Source organism: Ictalurus punctatus, chromosome 25 (assembly GCF_001660625.3).
Source record: "Ictalurus punctatus breed USDA103 chromosome 25, Coco_2.0, whole genome shotgun sequence".
In the NCBI taxonomy this organism is placed as follows: domain Eukaryota; kingdom Metazoa; phylum Chordata; class Actinopteri; order Siluriformes; family Ictaluridae; genus Ictalurus; species Ictalurus punctatus.
This window is the reverse complement of record NC_030440.2, coordinates 12,725,585-12,752,519: the sequence shown is the minus strand read 5'-3', so window position 1 is coordinate 12,752,519 and position 26,935 is coordinate 12,725,585. Positions and strand designations below refer to the sequence as shown.

The 26,935-nt window shown below is 39.1% G+C and overlaps 1 protein-coding gene across 4 annotated transcripts; it reads right to left on the bottom strand.

Moving 5' to 3' along the window:
* Positions 1-8,259: 8,259 nt before the first annotated feature.
* Positions 8,260-26,887, bottom strand: ankef1a (ankyrin repeat and EF-hand domain containing 1a). Of its 4 annotated transcripts, XM_017455711.3 has the most exons (10): positions 25,433-26,887; positions 23,891-24,246; positions 22,296-22,495; positions 19,902-20,051; positions 19,499-19,622; positions 17,038-17,869; positions 16,101-16,327; positions 15,453-15,616; positions 13,412-13,561; positions 8,260-12,636 (listed from the first exon to the last, which is right to left on the bottom strand). In XM_017455711.3, exons 2-10 carry the CDS (start codon positions 24,237-24,239, stop codon positions 12,475-12,477), a joined length of 2,358 nt encoding a protein of 785 aa, XP_017311200.1. In that variant the 5' UTR covers positions 24,240-24,246; positions 25,433-26,887; the 3' UTR covers positions 8,260-12,474. The 4 variants fall into 4 exon arrangements, 3 of the variants coding, with proteins under 3 accessions (XP_017311200.1, XP_047006933.1, XP_053531751.1); XM_047150977.2 differs by having other exon boundaries at positions 23,891-26,887; XR_008393448.1 differs by lacking the exon at positions 8,260-12,636 and adding an exon at positions 13,692-13,875 and having other exon boundaries at positions 13,493-13,561; positions 23,891-26,887.
* Between the last annotated feature and the right edge of the window lie 48 nt (positions 26,888-26,935).

Sequence of the window (26,935 nt, the reverse complement as noted above, 5' to 3'; positions counted from 1 at the left end):
GAGCAACTTGGGGTTCAGTGTCCTACCCAAGGACACTTCAGCATGTGGAGTCATGTGTGCCCGGACTCAAACCAACCCTGCGATTACTGGACAACCTGCTCTACCACCTGAGTCACAGCCACCCTTTGTGTATTGATTACAATAATTATACAACAGCTTAGATAAATTCTCAAATCAAAAGGATTCATTCATTATTTTCGCTACAGTTACAGATGTATTGAAAGGAAAGTGAGGAATGCACTCTCATCACAGCTAAATGCCGTGTCCATGATAAGATTATCATGTTGGTGATACAGATGCAGGTCCTATTTACAGAATAAACTATGTTTATATAAGTATTTATAAGTATCTGGTTTTTATAAGTGTTTATAAGTATTTGGTCTTAATGGCAATGTTGAAAGGACAAGAGTGATGCTGAAGCTTTTGTATGCAGGGCCTGGTTTAGCCTGTCTAGATTGGGGGTGAAGTCAAAATGTTTGACTGGACATCTTTGACAATCATCATATTTACCAATGAAATATAAGATTTGTGCCATAATGAAGAACTGCAGGCTGTCTGCAGTATGTTTTCTTTACCTTTTAATTAACATTTTTATCTTCATATGTGATAAGACAGATAATTAACACATCCATCCATTTTCTGTGCCACTTATCCTACAAAGGATCACAGGAGCCTGGAGCCTATCCCAGGGGACTCAGGGCACAAGGCAGGGGACACCCTGGATGGGGTGCCAATCCATCGCAGGGCACAGCCTACAACACATGTGATTGGACTGGTGGAGGAAATGGGAGTACCTAGTGGAAACCCCTGAAGCACAGGGAGGACATGCAAACTCCACACACATAGGGCAGAGACGGGATTTGAACCCACATCACCAGAGGTTTGAGACAAACGTGCTAAACCACTAAGCCACCATGCCCCTCTAAATAATTAATATTTTATATAATAAATATCTGTACTTTACAATATCATTTGTGGGCCCAAACCTTCAACAGGAGAAGCAGATGTACAGTTGCAATCAAAATTATTCACACCCCATTCAGGTTTATTGTCAAAATTGACAGACTTTCAGCTGTTTGCAATGAAGTAATCAAACAAAAGCAGTTGAAATAGTTCGACACAATGAATTCTTCAAGTGGTTTCCCCAAATTCAACTGAAATGCAAGTTGTAATGATTTCTCCAGTTTCAAAATTATTCAACCCCCTGAATAGAATCCCTCACAACAGCACAAATATGCAAAACAGGTGTTGTCTCAAGCACACCTGATGCGACTAATCTAGGGCACCAGGTGTGCTTGAGCTGGAACACATGAACTGGCAAGGGGCAGAAAAAGGAAGCTATTAACGGCTGCAAGCAGATTTCTGAGAAGGCAGGTTGTGAAAAACCCTCGAGTGACTGCAAAAGACCTGCAGCAAGACTTGGTGGCAACAGGCACTGAAGTTTCAGTGAGCACAGCAAGGCACGTACTAAACACAGAAGGTTTCCATGCCATAACTCCAAGTTGTACACCACTACTGACCCAAAAGCACAAGAAAAGTCGCTCAAAATCATATAAATAAGCCACAGAAGTTTTGGGATTCTGTTCTGTGGAGTGATGAAACAAAACTGGAACTTTTCAGCATGATGGATCAGCGGTGTGTCTGGAGGAAGAAGAATGAACAAAGAACACTCTGTCCACAGTCAAGCATGGTGGTGGCTCGGTGATGCTCAGGGGCTGCTTTGCATGCTCTCGCACTGGAAACCTGCAGCGTGTGGAAGGCAAGATTGATTCATTGAAGTATCAGGAGAAAACGTCATGCCATCTGGGAGGAAGCTGAAGCTTGGGAGTCACTGGACCTTACAGCAGGACAATTATCCCAAGCATACCTCAAATTCCACTAAGGTTTGGTTGCAGAAGAAGTCGTGGAAGATTCTACAGGGTCATCACAGTCACCTGACTTGAACCCCATAGAAAATCTCTGGTGGGATTTGAAGAAGGCGGTTGCAGTACGCAAACCCAAGAATATTACTGAACTAGAGGCCATTGCTCATGAGGAATGGGCTAAGAATCCTCAGGAACGCTGCCAGAAGATATGCATCTCATTTGCAGCAGGTAATAACAGCAAAAGGGTGCTCTACTAAGTAAAAAAGATGCTTGCCATGCAGGTGCTGAATCATTTTGAAACTGGAGAAATCATTATAACTTGCATTTTCAGTTGAATTTGGGGAAATCACTTGAAGTATTCATTGTGTTGAGCTGTTTCAATTGTGTTTGTTTGATTTTTTCATTGCAAACAGCTGAAAGTCTGTACATTTTGACAATAAACCTGATTTGCAGTGGGGGGCGAATAATTTTGATTGCAACTGTACATATGTGTCTAGCTTTACGGAGTGTTCTAGCCATGGACAAACTTTGATACCAACTTGGGTTAAATGCCCTAGGACTTTGTCTAAATATGCACATAGTATATACCCATAGCTGGGATTTGTATTTAAACCATGGCCAACACTAGCAGAGATGCAACTGGAGGAGTATTGTCCCAGGAAGTGTTTAGTCTCCCCATGCTAAAACCACCTGACCAGGCTACTGAATATGAATGTATTAATGAAACGGGTTTTTGTAGAGAATATACAGAAGCAAAGAGACGATTTGTAGAGAAGATTGTGTTAAATACTCATGACAGTAATTACAATGTCACATAACGATAGTGAGTGCAGGTTTGAACAAAGCAAAAGGTTTGAAATGCACATACATACACAACACAAACCAGTTCAGGCAGAGGTTAAGTAGAAAACAGATTGTTTGATATAACTCTCCAGTAATCACCTGAGGACCTGGTTGTAAAATCACTTGGAATTCCAACTGACAACTTGATACTTGACATTTATCCTCTGAGAAACTCTGTTTGATGGAATTTGCACATAAATAGGTGCTTCTTGTGTGCAACTAAGTCTATATCAGATCTGTGTGGTAGTCGTAGCATACTGTGTGTGTGCGTGTATGTGTGTGTGTGTGCGTGCGTGTGTGTGTGCAATGGTCCAGAATGCACTGTCCCTTCTGGCCAGCTCACAGGAAGCCAACAAAATGTGTGTTTCTCCTGCAGTGCTTCATTTCTTCTTCTTTTGCATGAGTGTTTATTTGCGTGTGTATTCAGGCTATGTGATCATTGCTGCATGAGCATATCTGATGTGTGAATATCTCTGAGCAGATGTACTATAACTCTTAAATTGTTATTCGGGCTTAATAAATAAAAATAGGACTGAGATATCACACTCTCAGCCAGCCATTTTGCTACAGAGTCTGCTTTATAAGGAAGGGAGGTGTTGTGGAGTTGTGGGTGAGTGTGCCATTTGGAAAATATATGGATAGCGGGATGAGTGGAATGTGTCACCAAAACCATCAATCCTCCTACACACAGCTACTGTGCTTTTTTTTGGTGCCAACCCCCCCCCTTCCGTTGTGGAGGTCATTGTTCCGGTTGATGACTCAAGGCTTGTGCTGCTAATTGTTAGCACTGAAAGCTTAATGCAAGACTTCAGGGAAGAGAAAAACATGCATGTGTGGGTGTATGACAGAGAAATTGAGAGTGTGGATGTGTATTTGTGTATAAGGGAGTGGGACAATACCGCAAATGGAGCACCTGATTAGCCCTCTGCACCTTCACCTGTGCATTGCCATGGAAACGCAGGGTTCCTCTCTAGACTGTCTGCATCACCTGCAGCCTTGATTTGTCGTCTCTTTCCGACTTTCGTACGAGACACAATTCTCTGTAGAGGAAGAATACGCCACACACTTGGTGCTGCCTGTGCTTGTGAAAAAAGAAAGCGTGGGAACTAATCTGTACACACACACACACACACACACACACACACACACACACACACATACACACACACACACACACACACACACACACACTGCAAGAACTTTGAGCATAGTGCAAAAGTGACTGACAATAAATATCTGTCCTTATGGATTTCCTCAAGGTTTCTTCACGCCTTCTTGTGTTTGTGTGTGTGTGTATGTGTGTGTGTGTGTGTGTGCGCGTGTGTGAGAGAGAGAGACAGTGTGTACGTGATGGCCTCAAGGTAGAATGGTACATGACTCCACTGCAGTGAAACCATTGCCACTTCGCTGGATCGATGGAAGGACTGCACCTCCGTAGTGTTGTCTCTGCCCCGACACTGATTTATAGTCCACAAACCCTAGCACACAGCTACACACACTAATGTTTTGCCATGGACTGCAATGTGATTGCTTTAAGCTACACTATGAAACAAAGTCCTCGCTCTGTCTGCTGCCATTACTTCTAAAGCATCTATGATTAGAGTTACTAATCTTGATGGTGTATTTGAGATCAATAATGCTGCACACTGAGGAATATGACACTCCTGAAGCTTTATGAGCCCAGAAAGAGACTGTATTTTAAAAAAAGAAAAGAAAAGATAATTGCATAATTTATCATGGCACAGTAGCATGTCATTACTGTATGTTAACAGTGAGCTGATACTCGTCTGTGTACTGTGGGACTTTATTAAAAGCTTATCACGAACCAACACTTCATCAGTCTAAACTGCCAGGGCTGAATAACAGAAAGGGATATGGCAAAAGACAAACACTGTTTATATATTCCTGTTTGCCTACTGAATACAAACGCACATCCTATCCTTGCACTATTTTTACTCCTTGCTCAATGCCCTCCTCCAACTCCACTTATGTAATTTTTCAAGATTTAGTTCATTCATCTTTACAGCTCCTCACCGTCAGTGCATGCATAGAGTTTACTGCTCTCCGGTTTCTGCTCACTGTTCTGACTCGGCAAAGTAGGAGGAAAAGAGCAGAGGAGGGAGGCGAAGGCTCTGAGTGAGTGTGCCAAGCGCAGACGCTGTGCAGCACTAGTTGAAGAAAGATGGCCAGCAGCAGGGAACTCTAAAGGCATCCATCTGCCCTCAACTACTGAAATTCCACACAAGCATTGGTCACTTCAGGGCAGTAAGAGCAGGTGGATATTACCAGAGTGCTTATTACACAAATGAATTGTAGAAAAGAGTGTTGAATGAATGTGTTCATATTCAGAACATATACAGTGTTCGTATTGTGTGGTAGATAAGGAGGTTATCTTAGACATGCAGGTACCAGAATGTTTAAAATATTTTTAAGAACTAAAAACAACAAAACAAATCTCATTAGCATTTGATTTTACAGCACTTAGTATTTAAAAAGACACAAAGTGGAATAATTTTTAGGTTTTCGACATGGACAGTGCCTTGTATGAGTATTCACCCACTTGAACTTTTTCACATTAAAGACCAAAGAGCAGAACAATTCACAGAACACTATTACATTTATTATTTAAAAAATAGAAAGAATATGACACTGCCATGTCTCTCTGCCTGCAAATGTCAGTAATCGGGTCGGGGGGGATTAGTTAATGATGCAACCAAGAGTAATGCCGGACATCATGCTACCACCATCATGCTTCACAGCCTGCCATGATGGTGTTTTCAGGGTGATGAGCAGTGTTGGGTTTCCATAACTCTTTGTGCCAACGGCAAAAAGGTGTAGATAAACTTTTTCTACATTTAGAAGATTTGTGTCTTAGTAAACACGGCTTTTCATAAACAACAAACTGTAGGGCTCACAACTCTCCATAAAGCCCAGCTTTGGAGAGTGTCTGCCTATGATTGTTTCTCTCATGTGATTCGTGGATCTCTCCAGCTCCTTCAGAGCTACTCTTGATCATTTTTTACTTCTCTGACTAATACCCTCCATACCCAGTCAGTGAAGTCTGGTGTATGGACTCCTCTAGGTAGAGTCATAGTCGTGCCATGTTCTTTACATTTTAAATAATGGATTTATTGGTGCTCAGTAGGACTTTTAGATTTCTTTTTTAAATAACCAATCCCTGATTGATACATTTCTAGAACTTTGCCTTGGACTTGTTTTGATAGCTCATTGGTCTTCATGCTGTTTGTTTAGTTGTGTTCTCTGTTCATGAGGCCTTCCAGCAACTGGTGTGTTTATACTGAAATTATGTGACAATTTATTTGCACATTATCATTCACAAATTCAAAATTACCTAATTTTTTCGCTAAAATGGTTCATTTCCTCAGTTTAAACATTTGATATGTTTTCCATGTTCTACTGTAAATAACATATGGGTTACTGAGATTTGCCAATCACTGTATTCTGTTTTTATTTACATTTTACACAGCGTCCCAACTTTTTTGGAATTGGGGTTGTACGAGAGATTGTTGTCACATGGAGCATGTTACCAGTACTTGCGAAATATTCCTGCAGCTCCTCTTGGGCATTGCAGTAGGTCTCCCAAACTTCCCAGATCTGTTTTCTTCTTTCTTGTTCATTTTCTACATTTTTGGAGGGACATTACGTTCTTGGTGATGTCATAGTGATGCCATATTTTCAACGCTTGTTGTAGGAAATGTGTTCCGTGGTTCACCTAATGTTTTGGTAATACTTTTGTACCCCTCTACTTATCAATACTATTCAACAATGAGATCCATTACATTCTTTGTAAGCACTTTGACTTCAGCAGGCTTCAGATGTGAAGAAATTTTGTTGGTTGCTACCACATGAAAGGAAATAAAACTGACATCACAAAAACTTGCAATTTTAACAGGAGTATGCAAACTTTTATACCCGTTGTACTCGCTAAGCACTGAATTTTCAGATGGTAAGTATTACCACACTTCAGTAAACACAGGTTTATCTATAAACAGTATACAAGTAGAGGCCACAAATGTGTGCTAATGCTTAGCATTATGTAATTATTTAATATTAAGCTGAATATCATAACATTGGTTTTGATAATTTTATGTCCAAATATGGATTTTAGCACGAACACTGCCACATTTATGGTATTTCTGGTATGCTGCTCACATTAGTATGTATGTACTTCTGAATTTTTAACTTCAAGTTATGTTAAGTTAATATCAATAACTTCAAGTTATGCCTCCATGTGTTACTTTTTGTTATATGATTGTAAGGATTACAAACTTTATTGATATATATTTATATACATATACATATACATATACATACACATACATAAAATTGTGAACACTGTAGCACAATTCACTGCTGGACATAAATAGTAGTTTTCACCTGAGTTACTATAATTGAATAATTGAATATACAACATGCAAAATATAGAACAGCTATTACGTAGTAATTACTACATATTTACCTAATTAATAATAAATAAATAAATAAATAAATCATATGGACTCACATTTTAGTATGCAATTAAATTGTAAAATAAAGTACTGCCAATGTTTCTCTATACTGGCTCTTAGAGGCTGTTGTATCAGCAATGTAAATATTTGTATAATATTGCAAATATGGACACTGGATCCATCAAGATCATTTGCACGAGTGAACATAATCTGTATCTGTAGTTTCCAGCTGGAAAATAATCAAATGAAGAATCCATTCATTATACATTTTGGCCATTAAATTATTCAATTCAAAAACAAACACTACTAACTTTTTTTAGTGCCACATAGTTCTTAATTTATAAGTGAGACCAGCCCTCAATGCACTCATTTAACCTTATGATGTATAAAAAGCTTCAATACCCATATGTGGTCTATCCCATCATGCTATCCAAACCTTTTACATGTATAGTCCATTGTTTCTTTGAGGAGTAATATGGCCCTACAGCCTTTTATTTACTATTTGTAACGGACACCAATACTAGACGAACAATTGACTTTCTTTGTTTTGCCCATACCTGGAAGCCTACCGGTTTAATGGTCGTCGCTCTGCTCGTAAGGTTCATGTCAGGTCTGTGTACTACTGTCCCCAGTGGCAGACAAATATAAGCAAACAATGAATAATTTAAATCTGTGACAAAAAGCTGGCTGAAAATAGTGCACATTTGTTCAGATAGTATTGTATTGTTTACTGCTGCTCTCAGTCTGCTTAGTTTAGATTACATTACAGGTATCAGGTCAGTCATGGTGATGTAATGAGCCTGAGGGGACGCCGTCTGATTGTTCTTATAACTGTGGGGCTTGGTAGTAGGACAGAGCTGCCTGTAAAGTGTGTGTGTGTGTGTGTGTGTGTGTGTGAGAGAGAGAGAGAGAGAGAGAGAGAGGGAGGGAGGGAGAGAGAGCAGGACTGCTGAATAAGCTTGTAATAATGTAGGTGTGGATGCGTGTGAGTGTGTAAGTGCGTGTGTGTGTTTGGGGGGGGGGGGGGGGTGCTGCTGATGGTGGGATGGGGGTGAAGGGGGGGTGCTGAGGCACTGCAGTACTGCAAGAAAAAACTCCTCAGAAGGCAGAGTGCACACAGGCAGATCTTATCAACTAAACACAGCCTGAATATGAAGAACATGGTGAGACTTTCTTTGACATGCAACATTCTTCCATCCACAGAAACGACTCAGGTGCTGTTTTATCCCTGCTCACAGCTGGTGTTTACGCTAAAGCAGCATTGCATTGATTTCATTAAAAAAAAAAAAAAAACTTCTCCTTCTCTTCTACTATTCTACTATTCTCCTTTCCCCAATCTCCTTCTCTTTTCTCTCCTCTTTCTATCCCCGACTCACCCTGCCCAGCTCTCTGTGTCTCATTACACCCATCCACAGAGATGAATGTCACCATGGGCTCACTCTGACACTGGGCTGCCCTTCGCTTTTTCTCTCTGATGCACTCTGTCCTCTTGGCCACCTCATATTTTTCTATCCCTCTTTTATTATTTGTATTCTGCCACTTCTCTAAACCAATCTCTCTAATACACATCCACTCCAAATAGCTTTGTCCACTCTCACACATACATATATTTCACCAAACAATAAACATTTACTGTAAATGCAATTCTGCCTCTCTCTCTCTGTGTGTGTGTGTGTGTGTGTGTGTGTGTGTGTGTGTGTGTGTGTGTGTGTGTGTGTGTGTGTGTGTGTGTGTGTGTGTGTGTGTGTGTGTGTGTGTGTGTGTGTGTGTGTGTGTGTGTGTGTGTGTGTGTGTGTGTGTGTGTGTGTGTGTGTGTGTGTGCATTTAGGGGTGGCTATGGCTCAGGTGGTAGAGCAGGTTGTCCACTAATCGTAGAGTTGGCGGTTTGATTCCCGGTCCACATGACTCCACATGCCGAAGTGTCCTCGTGTAAGACGCTGAACCCCAAGTTGCTCCCAATGGCAAGTTAGCGCTTTTCATGGCAGCTCTGCTACCATTGGTGTGTGAATGGGTGAATGAGACACAGTGTAAAGCGCCTTGGATATAAGTGCGCCATTTACCATTTAGATTAGCTGGGCAGATTAAACACTTTGAAGGAAGCAGTGTGAAGGCCATTGGTTTTGCTTGCTTGGTTATGTAACTCTACCCAGTAGACCTCGAAGAGCCTCAAATCTAACAATCTAATTCAGCAGTAATTACGTATCAGCAGACAGGAGTGAGCTTAATCTGGGTCTTGCTCTGCAGTCTTATTGCCTCTGTTCCTCAACTTTTCAGACACAGCTTCTCTAACCTATTCTGTTTGTTACTTAGTAATGGATGTACTCTTCAGGGGTCATATTAACTTTGAGCAGCTGTGCAAAATGACATTTAAAATGACCAGCGTCTGTTTATGGGGAAGAGGAAAACCACTTCTCATGCTTGGGGACCTGCAGGTGTGTGTAATGAGGTGTGTGTGCCACTAAGACATGGAGGAAATGCAACATAATGTGAATTAAACTATTTTGGGTTCTGTCAATTAATATTTGCCCAGTCTGTTTTATACCACAGAGCGTCAGAAATTGTGCATTATTTCTGTGTAACAGCACAGCTTTGACAGTAGTGCCTGCTGTAACATGAAGGACAGATTTATATTAATGCACTCATTCTAATACTGTATTGTTTCTATATGAACAGCTCGTACACAGTGACTACAATCAATTGTTGATGTGATGACTTTTTGTTAGGAGATATTTATGTAACATTTATGAAAGGAGTCTAGGGTGTCTAAGCACAAAGAGAGAGAGAGAGAGAGAGAGAGAGAGAGAGAGAGAGAGAGAGAGAGAGAGAGACTGTTTATCATGGCTATAATACAACTAACAGGAGATAACAGGAACTTGTCTCATGGATGTTCCACAACATTAAATCTAACTCTAAACCATTAAAAAGTGTGACATGTCATTCATTATAAATAAAAAAAATTGTAATCATTGGCAAATCACTTTGATTTAAGCAGAGTAACATACTCCAGACCATGCGGTTATGCAAAAATAATGTGCTTAGGGGTGCTAACAGTAAAGCCCCGAACTGGATTATCTTTGTAGGACAATATGATGTAATATAAAATGGTCTCATGCCACAGTACCTCAGCAAACTTTGGTCTTTTATGATCTTCCACGCCTATTCGATCAAAAGGTGCAGTGTCTTTGCTGGTACCTCGAATAGTGAAGGCTACAGCAGGGGACAGAGCTTTCTCTTACAAAGCCCCACAGTTATCGAACAGTCTTCTAATTAGTTTTTGGGACTCAGACACAGTCTAAGTGTTTAAGTCCAGGCTGAAAACATATTTGTTTATTCAAACTTTTTGTGAATAGTTTTTTTATTTAGGTAAAGGAGCAGATCTAGAGGCTCACAGTCATAGAGTGTTTTGGTCCACTTATGTCCCAGGGCGCCTTCATGTCTGTGTTACCTTCTGGCTCTCCCTTTTAGTTATGCAGTCATAGGTAGTCTTGCTGGAGTCCCTGTTTGCATTCAAGCACAACACATTGTGCTTAACCATTACGGGGCAATAAGCATACCTGATAATCTCTACCTCTCTTTCCCTCTCTCTTTCTGTCGAGCTACACATGATACTCCTGAGATACCAGTGATTCTGACTCCTTCTGATCTCCGGACCTGCCTGATCCATCCTGATGCCCTACTTCTGGTTAGAGTTCTCATCAATTGGAAGTCACATGCTGCTGCTGTGGATGGCCCCACATGGTGCAGCCTAAAGATCATTGAGATTACTGAGGATGATACCACTTAAAAACCACTTTGGACCTTGAGTCATATGAACAGTTATGCTGTGATGGCTAGGACTACAATTTCTATGATAGCTTTAGCACTGCAATTGCCACAAACCATTTTGTGGCACAAACCATTTCAAGTCTCCATCAGTGAACAGTGGAGAAGTTCAACAAAACAGACTTCATGTAAAAACTGTAATGAAGTTTCCTGGTTACACAACTACACTATTTGGCCATGTAGTATTAGCACATTTATAGAAGGGATTTATTTATTTACAATTGCACTCTGGGTCACCCAGATAAGGATGGCTCCTCTCAAGGATTCTTCCTCATATCGTCTCAGGGAGTTTTTCCTTTCCACAGTCGCCTCTGGCTTGCTCATTAGGGATAAATTCATACATTTAATACCTATATCCTGAATTTATATAAACATTGTCCATTGTTAAAAGTGCTATACAAATAAAACTGAATTGACCAAAAGTCAAAACCGCATCTTTTCATGTTCATTAGGGGAAAAAAGTCAATATTGAGGGAAAACAATACCAGTCCCGATTATTGTGGCTGCCATTTTGCTATAAGACTCTGAAAGCACATAGCCAGCTCTCCAAACAAGATTTTTTTTACTTTCTTTCTTTCTTTTTTTTTTAAACATATGTCAACATTGTGCCCCTGCTTCACCCTCTGCTGGTCACTCACAAGAACTGCGAGGAATAAAGAGGAAGAGTGCTGCAGGAGTAGTGCTGCAGTATGGCGCATTTCCCCGTGTGACCTGCGAAGCAAAAAAACAGGCCTATTACATGCAGTCCATGTAGTACATCTAGTCAACGAATCCAGCAGATCTTGCAGCTACAAGTCAACCAATGAGCTCAACTAACTGACACTCTTCTTTCACTTTGAATGATTTAACAATTTTAGCTGGAAATATGTGTGGACAGTGCTGCTGAGTTAGCTTTCAGACTCCTCCTCGGTCACAAAACACCAATGTTATGTTGTGTATGTCTTCTTAGATTTGAGGAAGGGGTGATAGAGCCAATGCTCCAGGGGTATGAGCAGCATGCAGATACGTAGGATTCTCAGATAAACAAGATAAAGGAGGAGGTGTGGAGAAATGCCAGCATAGAGTGGCCCAGCCCTGAAAGCAGGCAGGACACACACACACACACACACACACACACACACACACACACACACACACACACACACACACACACACACACACACACACACACACAACACAACACAAAGAGAGAGAGAGAGAGAGAGAGAGAAAGAGAGAGATCTCTTCCCCCCTCTTCCCCCATCTCTTTCTGAGGAGAGTACAGATGATGCATGCATTATTTGCTATATGTAAATACGTACAGTACTTTTACTGAGATCTTTATAGGGCACATGATGTCATATTTACACATCTAAATAAACAAACAAAAATATAAATCCATAATTGCATATGATAAGTTCAGTCCTGGCTTTTTCATAGATTTTTTTAATGAATTGAGGCTGGAGTTTAGTTTAAGTCAGACGATTCGCCCTTCGTCAATTATGCTCAAAGATCTGTGATAGCTCCAGTGTGTTCTTCTCAATATTCTTGTTGAAAGGCATCTCGAGTTCATCAAAATCCACTTCATGGGTAAACCGTTGTCTCCTTTTCTCCTTCTTCTCCATCAGCTGGCAGGTAGTGAGTTGTTTGCTCCAAACCTTCAATACAGATCCAAATTATTATAATATTTATATATAATATTGGAAGCTCCAAAATGCATAAATGGTGAATATGGGAAACAGTTCACTAACATTCCATCAGCAATGGATGTCCTATTGACATTGATTTCTTTTGTTTACACAACCATACCAAAACATTGATCAGTGTACGCAAACAGTTTCAGTGCAAATGTGAGTGTGTGTGTAAAACAATATATACATATAATATTTAATTATTTAAAATGTATATCCTGAATTTATATATTAATGTAAAGCTTCTTTGTGAAAATTTAAATGGTTAAAAAAAACACTATACAAATAAAATTGAATTCAATTGAATTCATTTCCTTAATTTTTTAAAGCAAAGGGTCATTACACTGATTATTGACTTTGTTTAATTTTTTTACTGTTTACTACTCTTTATAGTATTTTTTATGTAAATATAGAAACATTTATTTTCATTATTTTGTGTGCGTGTATGTGTGTGTGTGCATATAGATAGATAGATAGATAGATAGATAGATAGATAGATAGATAGATAGATAGATTATTAAAGTTTATAAAAGAAACTGACTAAAGCATATACATTTTTGGATTTCCATTTGTGTTTGTTTTTGACCCAAATCGAATTTAGGAATCATTGTTTCCTTTACACATTACTAAAAAGAACCACAAATGAACACAACAGGAAAATCTAAGATATAATCAAGATATATCAATATAATCAAGTATGTCTTATCTCCAGGATCATATGTTTTTCAGCTAACCAACGTACTGTTTTTGGCACAAAGCTGATGTCCACTTTTTTCAGTGCTCCACTGGTGATCCGAGTGCTGTGAAGGATCACACTGTTGGCCTGCGCTTCTGTTTTCCCTGTCGAGGTTGCAAAGTACTCTGAGGCCTGTGGTGTGGGAACAGCCCCCTGCTAGAGATACGCAGAATAAAGATGGCATCAGGCCACAAAACCAAAGGCAAGGCCAAAAACAATGCTGGTGGATTAACTTTTCAAAGGGACTTGATGATCATCACTTTCTGTTACAAGTCAAATATAATACCTCTTGTTGTTTGTGAGATTTCTGAAAGTGAGTGTCTCATTGGTCTGGTTATGAGGAGCATGTAGACAAAGCTGTTTGTTCTGTCAAGTAAAGGATGAAGGTGGGGAGTGTGTGTACTGCTGCCTGTAGCACCTAGCAGTCCCGACAGATGCTAAACATGGCAGACGTGACACAAACCAAATACCTTCACACACACACACACACACACACACACACACACACACACACACACACAGAGCCGTAGCCAGGATTTGTTAAAATACCGAGGTCATGAGTCCCAGCACCCCTTTACTTTGTTAAGACTATAGTATAAATAAAGTATAAAATGCATTTTAGTGCATTTTGAGAGCAACAATAATCACTTTCAGTGATACCACAGATGAAAATTATACTAGAAATGAGAATAGAATCCAGCATTGGCATTAATGGGCTAAAAGTTATGGTCAAATTGACACCATGCCTGCATTGGTATATGTGTGGTAATCTTCATTGTTTTGAATTTGTTTCGCATCTATAAATACTGAGCACCTTTTAATATAGTTTGAGATAGACACCCAGACGCATTATAAAACCACAAGATAAAACACAAGACAAAAGCCTATACGCAGCACATAGCGTGGACAAAAAAAAAAAAAACAGCTAAAAAGTTTGTTGGGGATTATTGTTGCTCAGTATCATGTTTTACTTGTGAAAGTTCTTGTCTGGTATAGTCACACAGCAGTGTACCGCCTAAATTCAATTTCAGCATTGTTTCTTTCTCCATCTGAAAACATTTTGTATCACTCACTTGTTTCTGTAAGTTGTAGCTGTGTGCTTCATGCGAGGAATAATGGATTGTGGTCATTGGAGTTTTTGTGAACTGTGAGAAAGTTCTATTGAGTGTGCTGAGCACCTACACTGTAATTACCTACACTTTTATTATATGACTACTTCATCAATGAAAACAGAGAAGGAACATGCATTACATGCATGCTTATGCGAGTACTACCCCTGATGGTAATTACAGTGGTGACTGACAGACACCACAGACATGGCATAGTACATGGTTTCTCTGGCAGCAGTAACACAGCCTGTTGAAGCAGACGTAATCCGACACATCCACTCTTATTTGCTTACACTTTGCTGAGGCCTACTCCTGTCTTTCTGCTATCAGGTTCAATGTTTCAGTACAGATCAGTTACAGTGTGCATATTAAATAACTAACCGGCTTGTATTCAAGATTTCATTCATGATGAATACTGTATTTGTAAAGTACATATATCGCTATATATGTTGTCAAACCCCTTCTATGCCATCCGTCACCGGCTCCATTAAAAGGAACGAATAATAGACCACCACTGGACACTTTATTAGACACATCTACCTTTTTGGTCAACTTTGTAGATAGACTGTTAGAGACTGTAGCTCATCTTTTTCTGGGCATAATTTGTGTTAATCAAGGCTCTCATCAGCGCTCAGTTTCTCACCGCAGGACCACTTCTGTCTGGATATTTTGGTTCAATGGTTGGTTGGTTTTCAATCCAGCAGTTAGCTAACTGTTATGCTCGAAACATTAATAACAATCTAACACACACACACACACACCCTTGTCAGAACTGTACAAGGAAGTAATTTTTCACTAATGGATGGCGTAGAAGGAGGCTGTGCATACTAAGACTTAAAACTGTGCAAGAGATGTAAAAGATGGACTATAGTAAGTAATTGTAAACCTAAATCAATGTGTTAAAATGGCAAATAAGTGTAGCTATAAGTTTTGTGTACCTTCTCCTCAGAAGTGCCAGTGGCTGGTCTAGGTTTGGCCTGAGGTTTGATTGCCTTATCCATTTTGTGGTCCTTTGGCTTCCGAAGGCTGTCAATCTTGGCCTGGATCAGCTCTACAATCCTAAAGTCTGCATACGCATGGGCAATGTCCAAGCAGCTTTGCTCTGCATTTAAAAGATTGAATGTCCTTGACTCCGGTGAGAGCTGGATCCACAGTTAATCACTCTTAATTATTTAATACATCACAGTTCAGTAAATCAGAGTAGCTTCTTTTCCTCTGATGAGGTAGCACTGATCTAACAGCAAAAAAAAATGTGATATATGCTTTGATCATGCAAAGATATTGTTTGTTTAGAGGAATTTTCATGCTGTCTCACAGCAGTCAAGGTGGAGAGATGGTAGGGGGTAATGTAGTGATGCGGTTATTTAAAAAAAAAAACAGCATTACGTAATAGTAGCAGGTATAAAAGGCTTTTCTACGTACTTTTTTTAAAATAAATAAATCTCATTTCTACAATAAAAAAGTTTGACATGTTATGTAGCCAGAGAACCAAGTGATTCTGAGCTGCTAAAGGTTGGCCAGGAAATATTTGACTATGTTTTTATGACGGTACAGATGACTGTACATGATGGAGGCTGCATCCGTACCTGACTTGTTTGCTGCTGTAACTGTTGCGCCAGCCTTGATAAGGTAGTCCACACAGCAGGGTCTGGAACTCTCAATGGCCCTCATTAGGGGTGTGGCTCCACTGAAAGTGGGTGTGTTCACTGCTGCCCCTGCCTCCACTAATTTTTTAATGATGTCAAGTTGTCCAGTATGGCAGGCATGGTGTAATGGAGTCCAGCAGAACTGATCACAAGCATTCACATCAGCCCTGCACATAGACTTACACTGCATGAACGTCTTTTAATTAAAACAACAATAGTGTACAGTATATGTATTAGAGCTGTCAAAATTATTGCACTGATAATGATTTAAAGCAAATTTGAATTTAACACCATTATTTTTATGATGCCATTAATTCAGGGTTTTTTTTTTTTTTTTTTTTTTTTTTTAACCTGTGAACCTGTAGTGCATAGTGTAGATTAGACTAGGTGCACATGTACAAGGACTGGCTGTGAATGGTGAAATCAGCAACAGGAAAAGGCATTCACATGGTCAGACCATAATGAAAACAGAAAATTTCATGAATGTAGCAATGCAGGAATATAAGGAATATAATTGTGGTTGTCTTTTAATTTTGAATGCCTCCAATTTTCACTGTGTTGTACTTTAAGGCTTTCTTTAATTTATTTGACCAGTTAGTTAGATAGATAGATAGATAGATAGATAGATAGATAGATAGATAGATAGATAGATAGGTGACTAATTACAATTAATTCTTTTAATCATTTGACAGCCCAGCCCAAATATGAATAAACACATTGAATTAGAATAATTTCTATATAAAATATCTGTAATGTTAAATAGAAAAAATGAGAAATATTCAAGTGTTTGTTCAAACATGCCTGGCATAGTTTGATTTGAAAGTTAGTTGTTATGTGTACATAAATATCATAAAATAAATATCATGACTAACCTTACCCAAGATTGAGTAGAAAATTGACCACTCTGTAATTCCCACTTGCACAAGCGGTCATGAGTGGTGTCTTGTAAAAGCGATCCTTCACATCAACTGGGACCTTCCGACTAAAGGCCATCTTCAGGGATTCGATGTCTCCCGTTTTAACGCAGTAGTTTATGTTTATGTATGTCTTTTCTGGTTCATCTTTATACCAGGCTGAGTCATCCTCTATCGGGTGCCTAGGTGGATGGTCCTGATTAAATCGGTGTGTGTCTGTAAAAAGCTGGTACTTCTCAATCATGAAATGTGGTGGCCCTCTGTCATCTTGTCGGTAAACATTTTCTGGTGAGGTGACGCAAATTGGCATTGGAAGGTTCAACTTGCTTTTCTTCTTGCCCTTCACTGACTTGCCAGCCCTTTTTTTTGTCCTATTTAGTTCATAGTAGGTCATAACAAGAGTCCTGGGCAGATATCTGACTCCTTTGAAAAAGTCGTTGATGTTAATTAAACCCTGCCTACGCTTGTCATGAGCGAGCTTTATTTTCCGGACATGGTCATCATTTATCGGTGCCTGGAAGTCTTGGAGAACAGAGATGAAATTCTCAAAAGACACCATCTCTGAGTTGGTAATTCCACATGAAGTGAATTCAAAGGCCTTTCGCAGTTCGGCTTCATTTTCATGAGACCAATCATAAAGGGTCAGTGCCCATGATTCATTAGTGCAGCTCTTTAAAAGCTTCCCATTCAAACGTTCAGCCTTCTTAAGCTCTTTCACTGAGGCTTTGTGATCCAAGTCCTTAGCAATTTGACGTGGTAACAGGCCTTCCATGTTTTTCTGTTTGGGATTGCATCCTGAAATTATCAGAATAAAACATGTCACGATAAAACCTATAGCAAGTGCAGATGTTCAAAATTAGGTTCTAGATAGGATGTAGTAACAAAATTGCTGGTGCTATGCATCTGTATGCATTGTGTATGCATCTGCTCACACACACGGTGGCTATAATTATGACTAAAGGACCCACATCATGTTCTCAACTCTCAGTCCAGCAGGTCTGCCCCAACACATTTAATTTAATATCAATTACCCAATAATTAGACCTTACATCAATTAAGTCAGATGTGAGCTGTTAAAAAGCAATGTTGTAGCAGAGTGTCACATCTGAACCTGCCATGAACTCAACTCCCATAATCTTCAGATGGTTCTCACATTACATGTCACTCAAAGCAAAACCTATCCACAGTCCCTTGAACTATGAACTCTGATCCAGACTCCTGTAATCCTGCTTTTAATATGTGGAAGCCTTCCATCATATCGCTTTTTTTTAATGAAAAAAATATTTAGAATGCCTAAGCTGATCCGGCCTTAAAAACAAGCATTTACCATGGCACATTTGTTTGGTTCTTTCAATCTTTCAAAGACCATAATCTCACATTGTCACTGATTTGCCTTCCTCCCAAGGAATGATGACCACTTGAGACTTCCTCTCTCTCCACCCACTAGATTTTGAAAGTATTGTTTCAGTATGTTTTCCAGTACTTTGGCCTCACTGCAGACACAGAGTCAGACAGGTGACCCCATTTCATGTCACACATATGGTGAGTGTTCATTGAAAATATGGGAGTCAGTTCAAGTTCTGGTCAAGCTGAGAGAATGAACCAAGATACTGGAACAGGAGAGAGGTGCTCACATTTCCTCCTGTGGACCTTGTACACCCTGAATTCCCTACATCACTCTGCTATACTGTTCACTTTTCCTGTGTGACTAATTTCCCTCTGTTTCCCCAGAACACCACACCCATTGACGTAGATAAATGGGTACAAAATGGCCCATGGGAGATTGGCCATAGATGCCCTAGATCTGGATCAAGCTATTCAACAACATAAAAAATTTGCTCAGAGACAGAACTTGGAAACACTCATGTATGAACCTGGAGCTTGAGTCTGGTTGTCATGTCTGTACCTGCCAAAAACTCTCCTCAGCCTGTTCCGACGACACATGCCACTGAAAGCGAAACTTATCCATAGTCCCAATCTCCAGATTTCTAATGAGACTCACCAGTTTGCAATTGCACACACTCCTTAAATAACTCAGACATTCAGTAAATTACTGACATCTCACATGCAAAATTCACATTTGCATGGCTTATTATGTCTAGTTGTTTCATTCACCTTGCCTGTTGCAGTTCATGCCTGCTTGGTGATCACCTAAACTTTTGCCTGTGTATAGTTTTGAGAATTGCCTAGCTCCTTTGGGATGTTTACTTGCTAAGTCGATTATAATAAAGACTGAACCTGCACCTGTTTCCATCTGTCCACCATTCATGACATATTCACGAAAAAAACTCATAAAAAAAATTCATAAAACTCCTACTAAACTCCACCCTTCCAACATTGCTTTTACTGTCATTCTCAAAAAATTAAAAAAAAAAAAATAATAAAACAGCCCGAAATTAGAAGACTGTTTCTTGGAAATATTACCTCTCTGTGCCAAAAATCTGCAGCAGTCAGCAAAGCCCCCTTGGGCAGCATAGTGCAGAGCCGTGTTTCCTTCTGCTGTCATTACGCCCATATCCGCCACATATGCAGACAACACCTGAAGGATCTGGACAGGAGACCAGGTGAAGTTGAAAGATTTTCTTCACCCAAAAATGCTAAGATTGCTAATAACCAACAAGAAATTTATAATAACAGACAGGTAGTGTGATGCAAATGCTGCCCACTTGTTTCACTGGGTTTTAGACGGTACTGTATATTGCATCTTCTAACACACAGACCCACAACACACAACCATTCTACATAGATCTTTAGAATGGCAAAATCAGCGAGCTTGACTTTAGTGTTTAAATGTGACTTCGAATTATGAAAGATATTTTGTAGTCACTTCAAAGTAGCCTCCTTCAGCAGCGAAGTGAACTGCATTGAACCGCTTGCTGTCCAGCGTGTTGACATTTGCCCCTCTTTTAAGGATGGCTCTCACCAGCCCCACCGCTCCTGCTCTCACCGCCTCCATTAGAGCAGTGCGACCTGTCACCTGCAAGTGCAAATATGAATAACTCATCGCACACCTGCTATCAAAGTACATTTGGCTTGTGTCTCCTCATATCATGTTGCAGCTGACAGGAATTTGACAGACACATGCTGTCGGCACAATTTGACAACACTGTATTTCATGCAATGTGTCAGAGTGGATAAACTTCATACACTGATCTAGTATGGATATCTAACACAAGATGTTCCCTTCGTGTAACGGTACAATATATCCTGAGCTTGAATTTGTTTAGTCGCAGACATAGTTACTTGCAGGACTAAATCTTCTGCTTCATGGTGGAAGTTCAACACAGTCAGTGACATCAGAACTGGGGTCTTAACTTTAGGATAACTCCAGTCATGATTAACTTGTGTTTTTCTATGGTTTACTGTCTACTGTTAGCCATTGCACTGAAGATAGCTGACAATGTACCATAATATTAGTTTGTTTACTAACATCAGCTACTGTAGCATAATGGTGTGACATTCATTTATATTGTACATGGTGAAAATAGGTACCATATTACTGAAATGCTTGTAACAGTGTAATAAGTGAAATTATATATGAGGCAATAACAAAAGGTTTATTAGCAACTCCGGCGATTGAATGTTTATTTTTACAGCAAGCTGTGTTTATACGAATACGCATAGAGCACTATGTGACTTGAAATAATGGCTTTTACAGCATTTATAGTGGACTATATTTGTAATGAGGAGGATTAACCATCTACATTTGTAGTGTTCTGTTTATGTGTAACAGCTCCATGGGGTCATCAGTTCTAGATAACAGGTGTGATCATTGATTATTGACTATAGTTTAGGATTTCTTTACATGAGATTAAATGTTGCAAAATAAGATATTCTTAAATTAAGATAATATTCTTTTCTGTAATATGAATTTGTGATCAGATTTTTCTTAGGACCTTCAGACCTCTGTAATATGGCCTCTGGTATCTAAAGCTGTAAATTATGCTATTATGGGGATTTATTATTTTTTTCAAACAGTATTGTTAATTATTTGATTATTCTTATGATCACATTGATAAAGTGTTCTTGTTCATGCCACCAAAATAAAACAGATATACTATAGATATACTATAATTGATGCATCTTATGTTATTTGAGTAGTAGCCACCAACTAATCACTGCACTGAAGCTAACTGTTGTCGATGTTCAGTCATGAAAGTCACTTTTCCGGTCCTTTGTAAGGAAACAGTGTTGTTTTTTTTCATGGAACTGGACCTTTAATTTAATTGAATACCTTTGCCCTACATTGGTCACAGTTTGTTAAGTAACTGAACTGGAGTTAAGGGATAAAACACACCAACAAGGTTTGGTCTAGTTTAAACGAATATTATTTGAGTAATTAAGCTTGAGTCTTATGAGTTGTTCTTACTTAAAATTCTTCCAACAATGTTCAGTTACTAAGATCACATAATGTAATTCAAATGAAGTGAATATGACATTTAAACACATCTGAGTAGTAATTACTCATATTTAGTCATTTCCATTGTTAGGTTTTACAGAATGAGCTAGGTTTTGACATTCTTGTGATAATTAATGCTATTAAGAAGCTAGTTAGTTTTATCACAGTAACTAACCAACCAATGTTGGGCTATTTTTTTGTTGTTGTTGTTGTTGTTTTACTTATCTATTTTTTTTGCATTGTTTATTGAAAATAAGTGTCACAAAATGTGACAATGAAATGTGAAATATTATATTTATATGCAAATAAATAAATAAATAAATAAATAAATAAATAAATAAATAAATAAATAAATAAAACAGAATGGTCAAGAATAAAGTACCTGGAGACTGAAATTTGAGACTGGGAATTTGTTTACATGTATTTCCATTATTTTTAATGAATTTTCCACATATGCTTTTGAAAGAGATTATTTTTCCTAATTGTTTGAATAAAATATAGTTGTTTTTGTCTCTACTTTCAGTTTGCTTGGTAAAATTATGTGATCTTGCCTAGGTCCACAGGCATCAAGTCATTTTGGTAGAACTGGTTGATTTGTTATCCTTAAACTGAAATGCTGCATTGCACAGTAAATGAATAATTTACACACAACTACAAACTGCACTGTGACAGGTGTTAGATAATAAGAATCTCAAACACACACACACACACACACACACACACACACACACACACACACACACACACATGTAAGCCATCTCTTTGCCTTTTTTGCCCACTCACACTTGGCACACACACGACACACTCCTCAGCACACCATACCTGATTGACAGAATTGGGGTCAGCCCCCTTATCCAACAGGCTGAGGCACATGTCCTCACATTCCCGAGCGTTCTCACAGGCCTGCAGGAACAGCGGGATGCCCGCATGTGACACGTTGTTTACGTCTGCCATGTTGTTCAGCGCCACCTGCAGGCAGCGCGCGTGTCTTTTGGTGGGACAGAGGCAGTAGAATAGCACGCCTAGTAGAGCAGACAGAGGCAGATCACATTACAAACAAGATTTAGCTGGCCCTACTCTGATCTGTAATTAGACAGACCCACAAAAAGGAGGATTCTGCACTCTGCTGTGTCTGATCACCAGAGAGGACCTACCGATTGTTAACTTGAATTAATATGAGTGATAGAATGTCACTTAGCATGTGGAGTTACTGTACCATGAAGTGTGCTTGAAACCTCATCAATATATTACCAGTGGGAGAGAGCAGTGCATCAAATGGCCATCTAGATACTTCATGTACTTTATCACTTGTAGCAGCACTTGTGTAACTCAAGTAGGTGAGCTGGAAATGCAATAAATATGGCACTGTAGATGCTTGATTTAGGGCACTAGATGAAGCATCAATAACACATCAAAATCTAAATGTAAAAAGAAAGATAAACTATTCAAAACAAGTTATATAGCTAGCGTTTCAGTGGCTTTGGAAAGTACTCACACCCCTTCACTTTTAGATAAGTATTTAGACGCTTTATTCAATACTTTGAAGAAGCATCTTTGGCAGCCGGGGGAGTGAAACTGACCCAATTAAGGACATTCAGAGACTTGTTCTAAAGCCACTCCAGCATTGTCATGGCTGCATGCTTTAGGTCAGGTGTCTTGCCAAAAGGTGAACCTTTGCCCACACTTATATGATCATGTACACTCTAGAGCAGGTTTTCTTCAAGGAACTCTCTCTATTTAGCTGCATTCATCCTTCTCTTAAATCTCACCAGTCTCCCTGTCCTTGACGATGAGAAGCACTCCCATAGCATGATGCTGCCACCACCATGCTTCATGGTAGGGATTGTATTACCCAGTTGATGAGCATTACTTGGTTTTCAACATTAGTAGCACTTGGAGTTCAGCCAAAGGAGGTCACTTTTTTGTCTCATCAGACCAGAGAATCTATTTCCTTTTGCTCTCAGAATTCTTTAAATGTCTGACATATGCCTTTTACTCAAGAGTGGATTCTGTCTAGCTACTCTGAGCTCTGCTAGAGTTGCCATTTGGCTCTTGGTCACGTCCCTGACCAAGGCCTTTTAAGCCCAGTTACTAAATTTGGTCAGATCAACCAGCTCTAGAAATATTGTTGGTGTTTCTAAACCTGCAGTTTCTTATCTTTTACCATTTCACACTGATGGATCCCACTGTGCTCATTCAAAACTTTAGAAATAGGTTTATACTATTGCTCAGAACTATGTCTTGACACAATTTGCAAATTGTGGAAGTCTACAGAGAGCTTCTTGGGTTGGATTGGCTTGGATTTTGTTCTGAAGTGCACTGTGAAATGTAGGACACATGTGTGTGCCTTTCTAAATCATGTTCCATCAGTGAGATTTGCCATATTTTCCTTTCTGCTATGTTTTTCTTTCTCTCACCTTTCCCTTCTATGTCTGTCAACTTCATATCTGCGTGTTTCTCGGCCAGCACAGTCACCACACCGTCATGTCCGAGTTCAGCTGCCAACATCACCGGCGTGCGTCCCTGCTTGTCCTGGACATCTGGACAAGCACCATGAAGCATAAGAAATTCGATCATGTCGGTGTTGTTAGCTACTGCAGCAACGTGCAGGACGCCTTTGCCCTCATGTGGCTCCGTGAGGTTGACAAGGTCATGAACGCCAACACGCAACAACTTCTTGACCTGTGCAGTGTCTCGCGCCTGCACACAATGCAGTAGCCGGTAAATTTGCAGCTCCTGCAGGCGGCACGCAGCTACCGAGCTCATCAGGAGCCTGCAAATAATAAACAAAAATGATGATGAAGACCATGTCAGTGGTGGCTTGGTGGTTATGGCTGGTTATGGCTCTGGATGACTAATCAGAAGGTTGGGGGTTCAGGCCCCAGCACTGCCAACTGCCACTCTTGGGTCCTCTGCTCCAGGGGTGCTGTATCATGGCTGAACCTGTGCTCTCACCTTCCTAACATGATGGGCTATGCAAAGAAAAACTTTTCACTTTGCTGTAATGTATATGTGACCAATAAAGATTCATTATGTCAAATATACTGATAGCAGAAGGCGAATATTCTCATATAGGCCTATTATTTGGTATCAAATTTAGTCACATGCTGTTTAAAAATTTTTTATTATTATTATTTTAGTTACAGACTGTGGAGATCACTAGCAGCTACTATCCTCATAAATGAACATGTGATTTTTTGGACTTGCACATTTTAGACTTCACATATAATGGACTTTCTACATGTAGCACATGTGTTTTTATTTCATGTGATTTTTTTTTACGCATGATTTTTTGCTGTCATGTTAATCTTTTAGATTATATTTCTTCACATAATTATGTGGGACACATGGGACAAATTTATGCACATGTATATGCAACAGTGAAAAGCACTCTCATGTTAAGTAATGAAACCAATACACATATTCAAAGTATAGCCTATATATACTACTGTACATTCTCCTATTTTTTACTAGTCGAATATGCTCATATACATATATAACTCATGTGTTCTTAAACCTGCTACCAAAAAAGCATGAAGTACTCTAATGTAGATCATCTAAACAAACACACACACACACACACACACACACACACACACACACACACACACACACACATCGCCTATAGAAACTTTTGTAACAATTATTATTATTATTAATAATAATAATAATAACAATAATAATGATGATAATAATTATAATACTACTACTACTACTACTACCAATGATAATAATAACAAACCTAAATTCATAATGACAATATTGAAAGAGGTCAAATAAGCTTCATCAAACTTATCCACTTGTATTTTAAAAAAGGCTATCAACAGTCATGTTAACCATGTTCAGACATCATGCCGACTGATGGTGAGGACTGCAGCCACTGGCTACATCTACTAAAGATACCGCATATTAGTCCTCAAGAGGGTATTTTTTTATTACAAATATATCATATTTCCTACCTTCAACTGGAACTGGAAAAGAGCTGCAGCTGTAGAGTACTTTCTTAGTGAGAGCAGCTCTGAGTAACTGAGTGCTGGACACATACTTTCCTAACTCATTGTTTCTTTTAGTGCCAGCCCGCCTCCATAGCAACAGGAACGCTCGAGCGCTTCTTAAGTCTGAGCTAACGGAGAAGTGAAGCTCCCACTCCAGTTTCAGCTGTCACCATCTTTCTCCTTTCATTAGTTAAAGCTACAGTGTGTAGAAAATAAAGAGTCAGGGGAGGGGAAAAACACCATAATATTGTAATGGAAGGGGCAGGGGCATGAATTTTGGTACCTAAATTTCATATGGACCTGAAGAACTTTAAAATAGTAAGGCTTATATTGTGTCAGTACTTCGGTAAGATGGAGGAAGATGCCCCGTTTTAAAAACAATGTCCATTTACTGGTAAAGTTTAGCATGTAGAAGTCCATTATGCATCACCCAACATACTATTATGGGAATCAAATGGAAGCAATTAACAATTTAGTTGTAACAGCAAAGAAATTAAAATTATGAAATGGGACCATCTTGCCCCCCATCTTTATCAGAAAATCCTAAAGGAGAATGCCCGGTCTTGAGTCCATAAGTTAAAACTCAAGTGCAACTGGATTATCAGCAGCACAATGATCCAAAGCATAGGAGTAAGTTAAGTACTAGGGTCCTAGAAGTCAGGGAAAACTGATCTCCGGTTATCAGAAGTGTTTGGTTGCAGTTATTGCTGCTAAAGGTGGCAGATTTTAAGTTTAAATGGGCAATTAGTTTTCACATGGGTGATATGTGTTGGATAAAGTTTTTTTTTTTTTTTTTTTCCTTAATAAAAAATAATAAATAAAAACTGTATTGTTAAAAAAAAAAAAAAACAATAACAACAACAACAAGCCCTTGCCATTCCAATAGTTTCGTATGGGATGGTATATGATACAGTGATCCAGGTCATGAACTGAGTGAGAGTCTTGAAACCTGTAGTTCACGCTGCAAACTTCCACTTTTGACACAAGAGGTCCCCAGCACTAAACACATCCCACATTAATGTACTGTCTATATCAGCAGTTCTCCAAGTTTTTGTAGCCAGGGACACTTTTTACTGGAAAATACATTTCACAGACCTCTTCAGCACAGATTTATTTTCTGAACATAACTCAACAATTCGAATATCTGGCTAATTATTCAAATGTGTAAAGTAATATTTGTTTATTAGAGCCATGGAGCTTTTATACCTAAATTGTCCATAGGCAGAACACAAGTTGACATTATTTACTTGTTTTTGAATGATTGAGGTTTGGATTAGAACCATTCGATTCAAGCAACAGGTCAAACAGGACAATAAATAAAACTAAATAATTAATATAATAACTTTGTTAATGATGATTGGATTTCCATCACTGTAATACAATTTTTAAAAATAATAATAATCACATATCCGCTGGCTTTGCTTCATTGACCCCTGTGGTCCCCAGAACCCACTCAAAGAAACACTG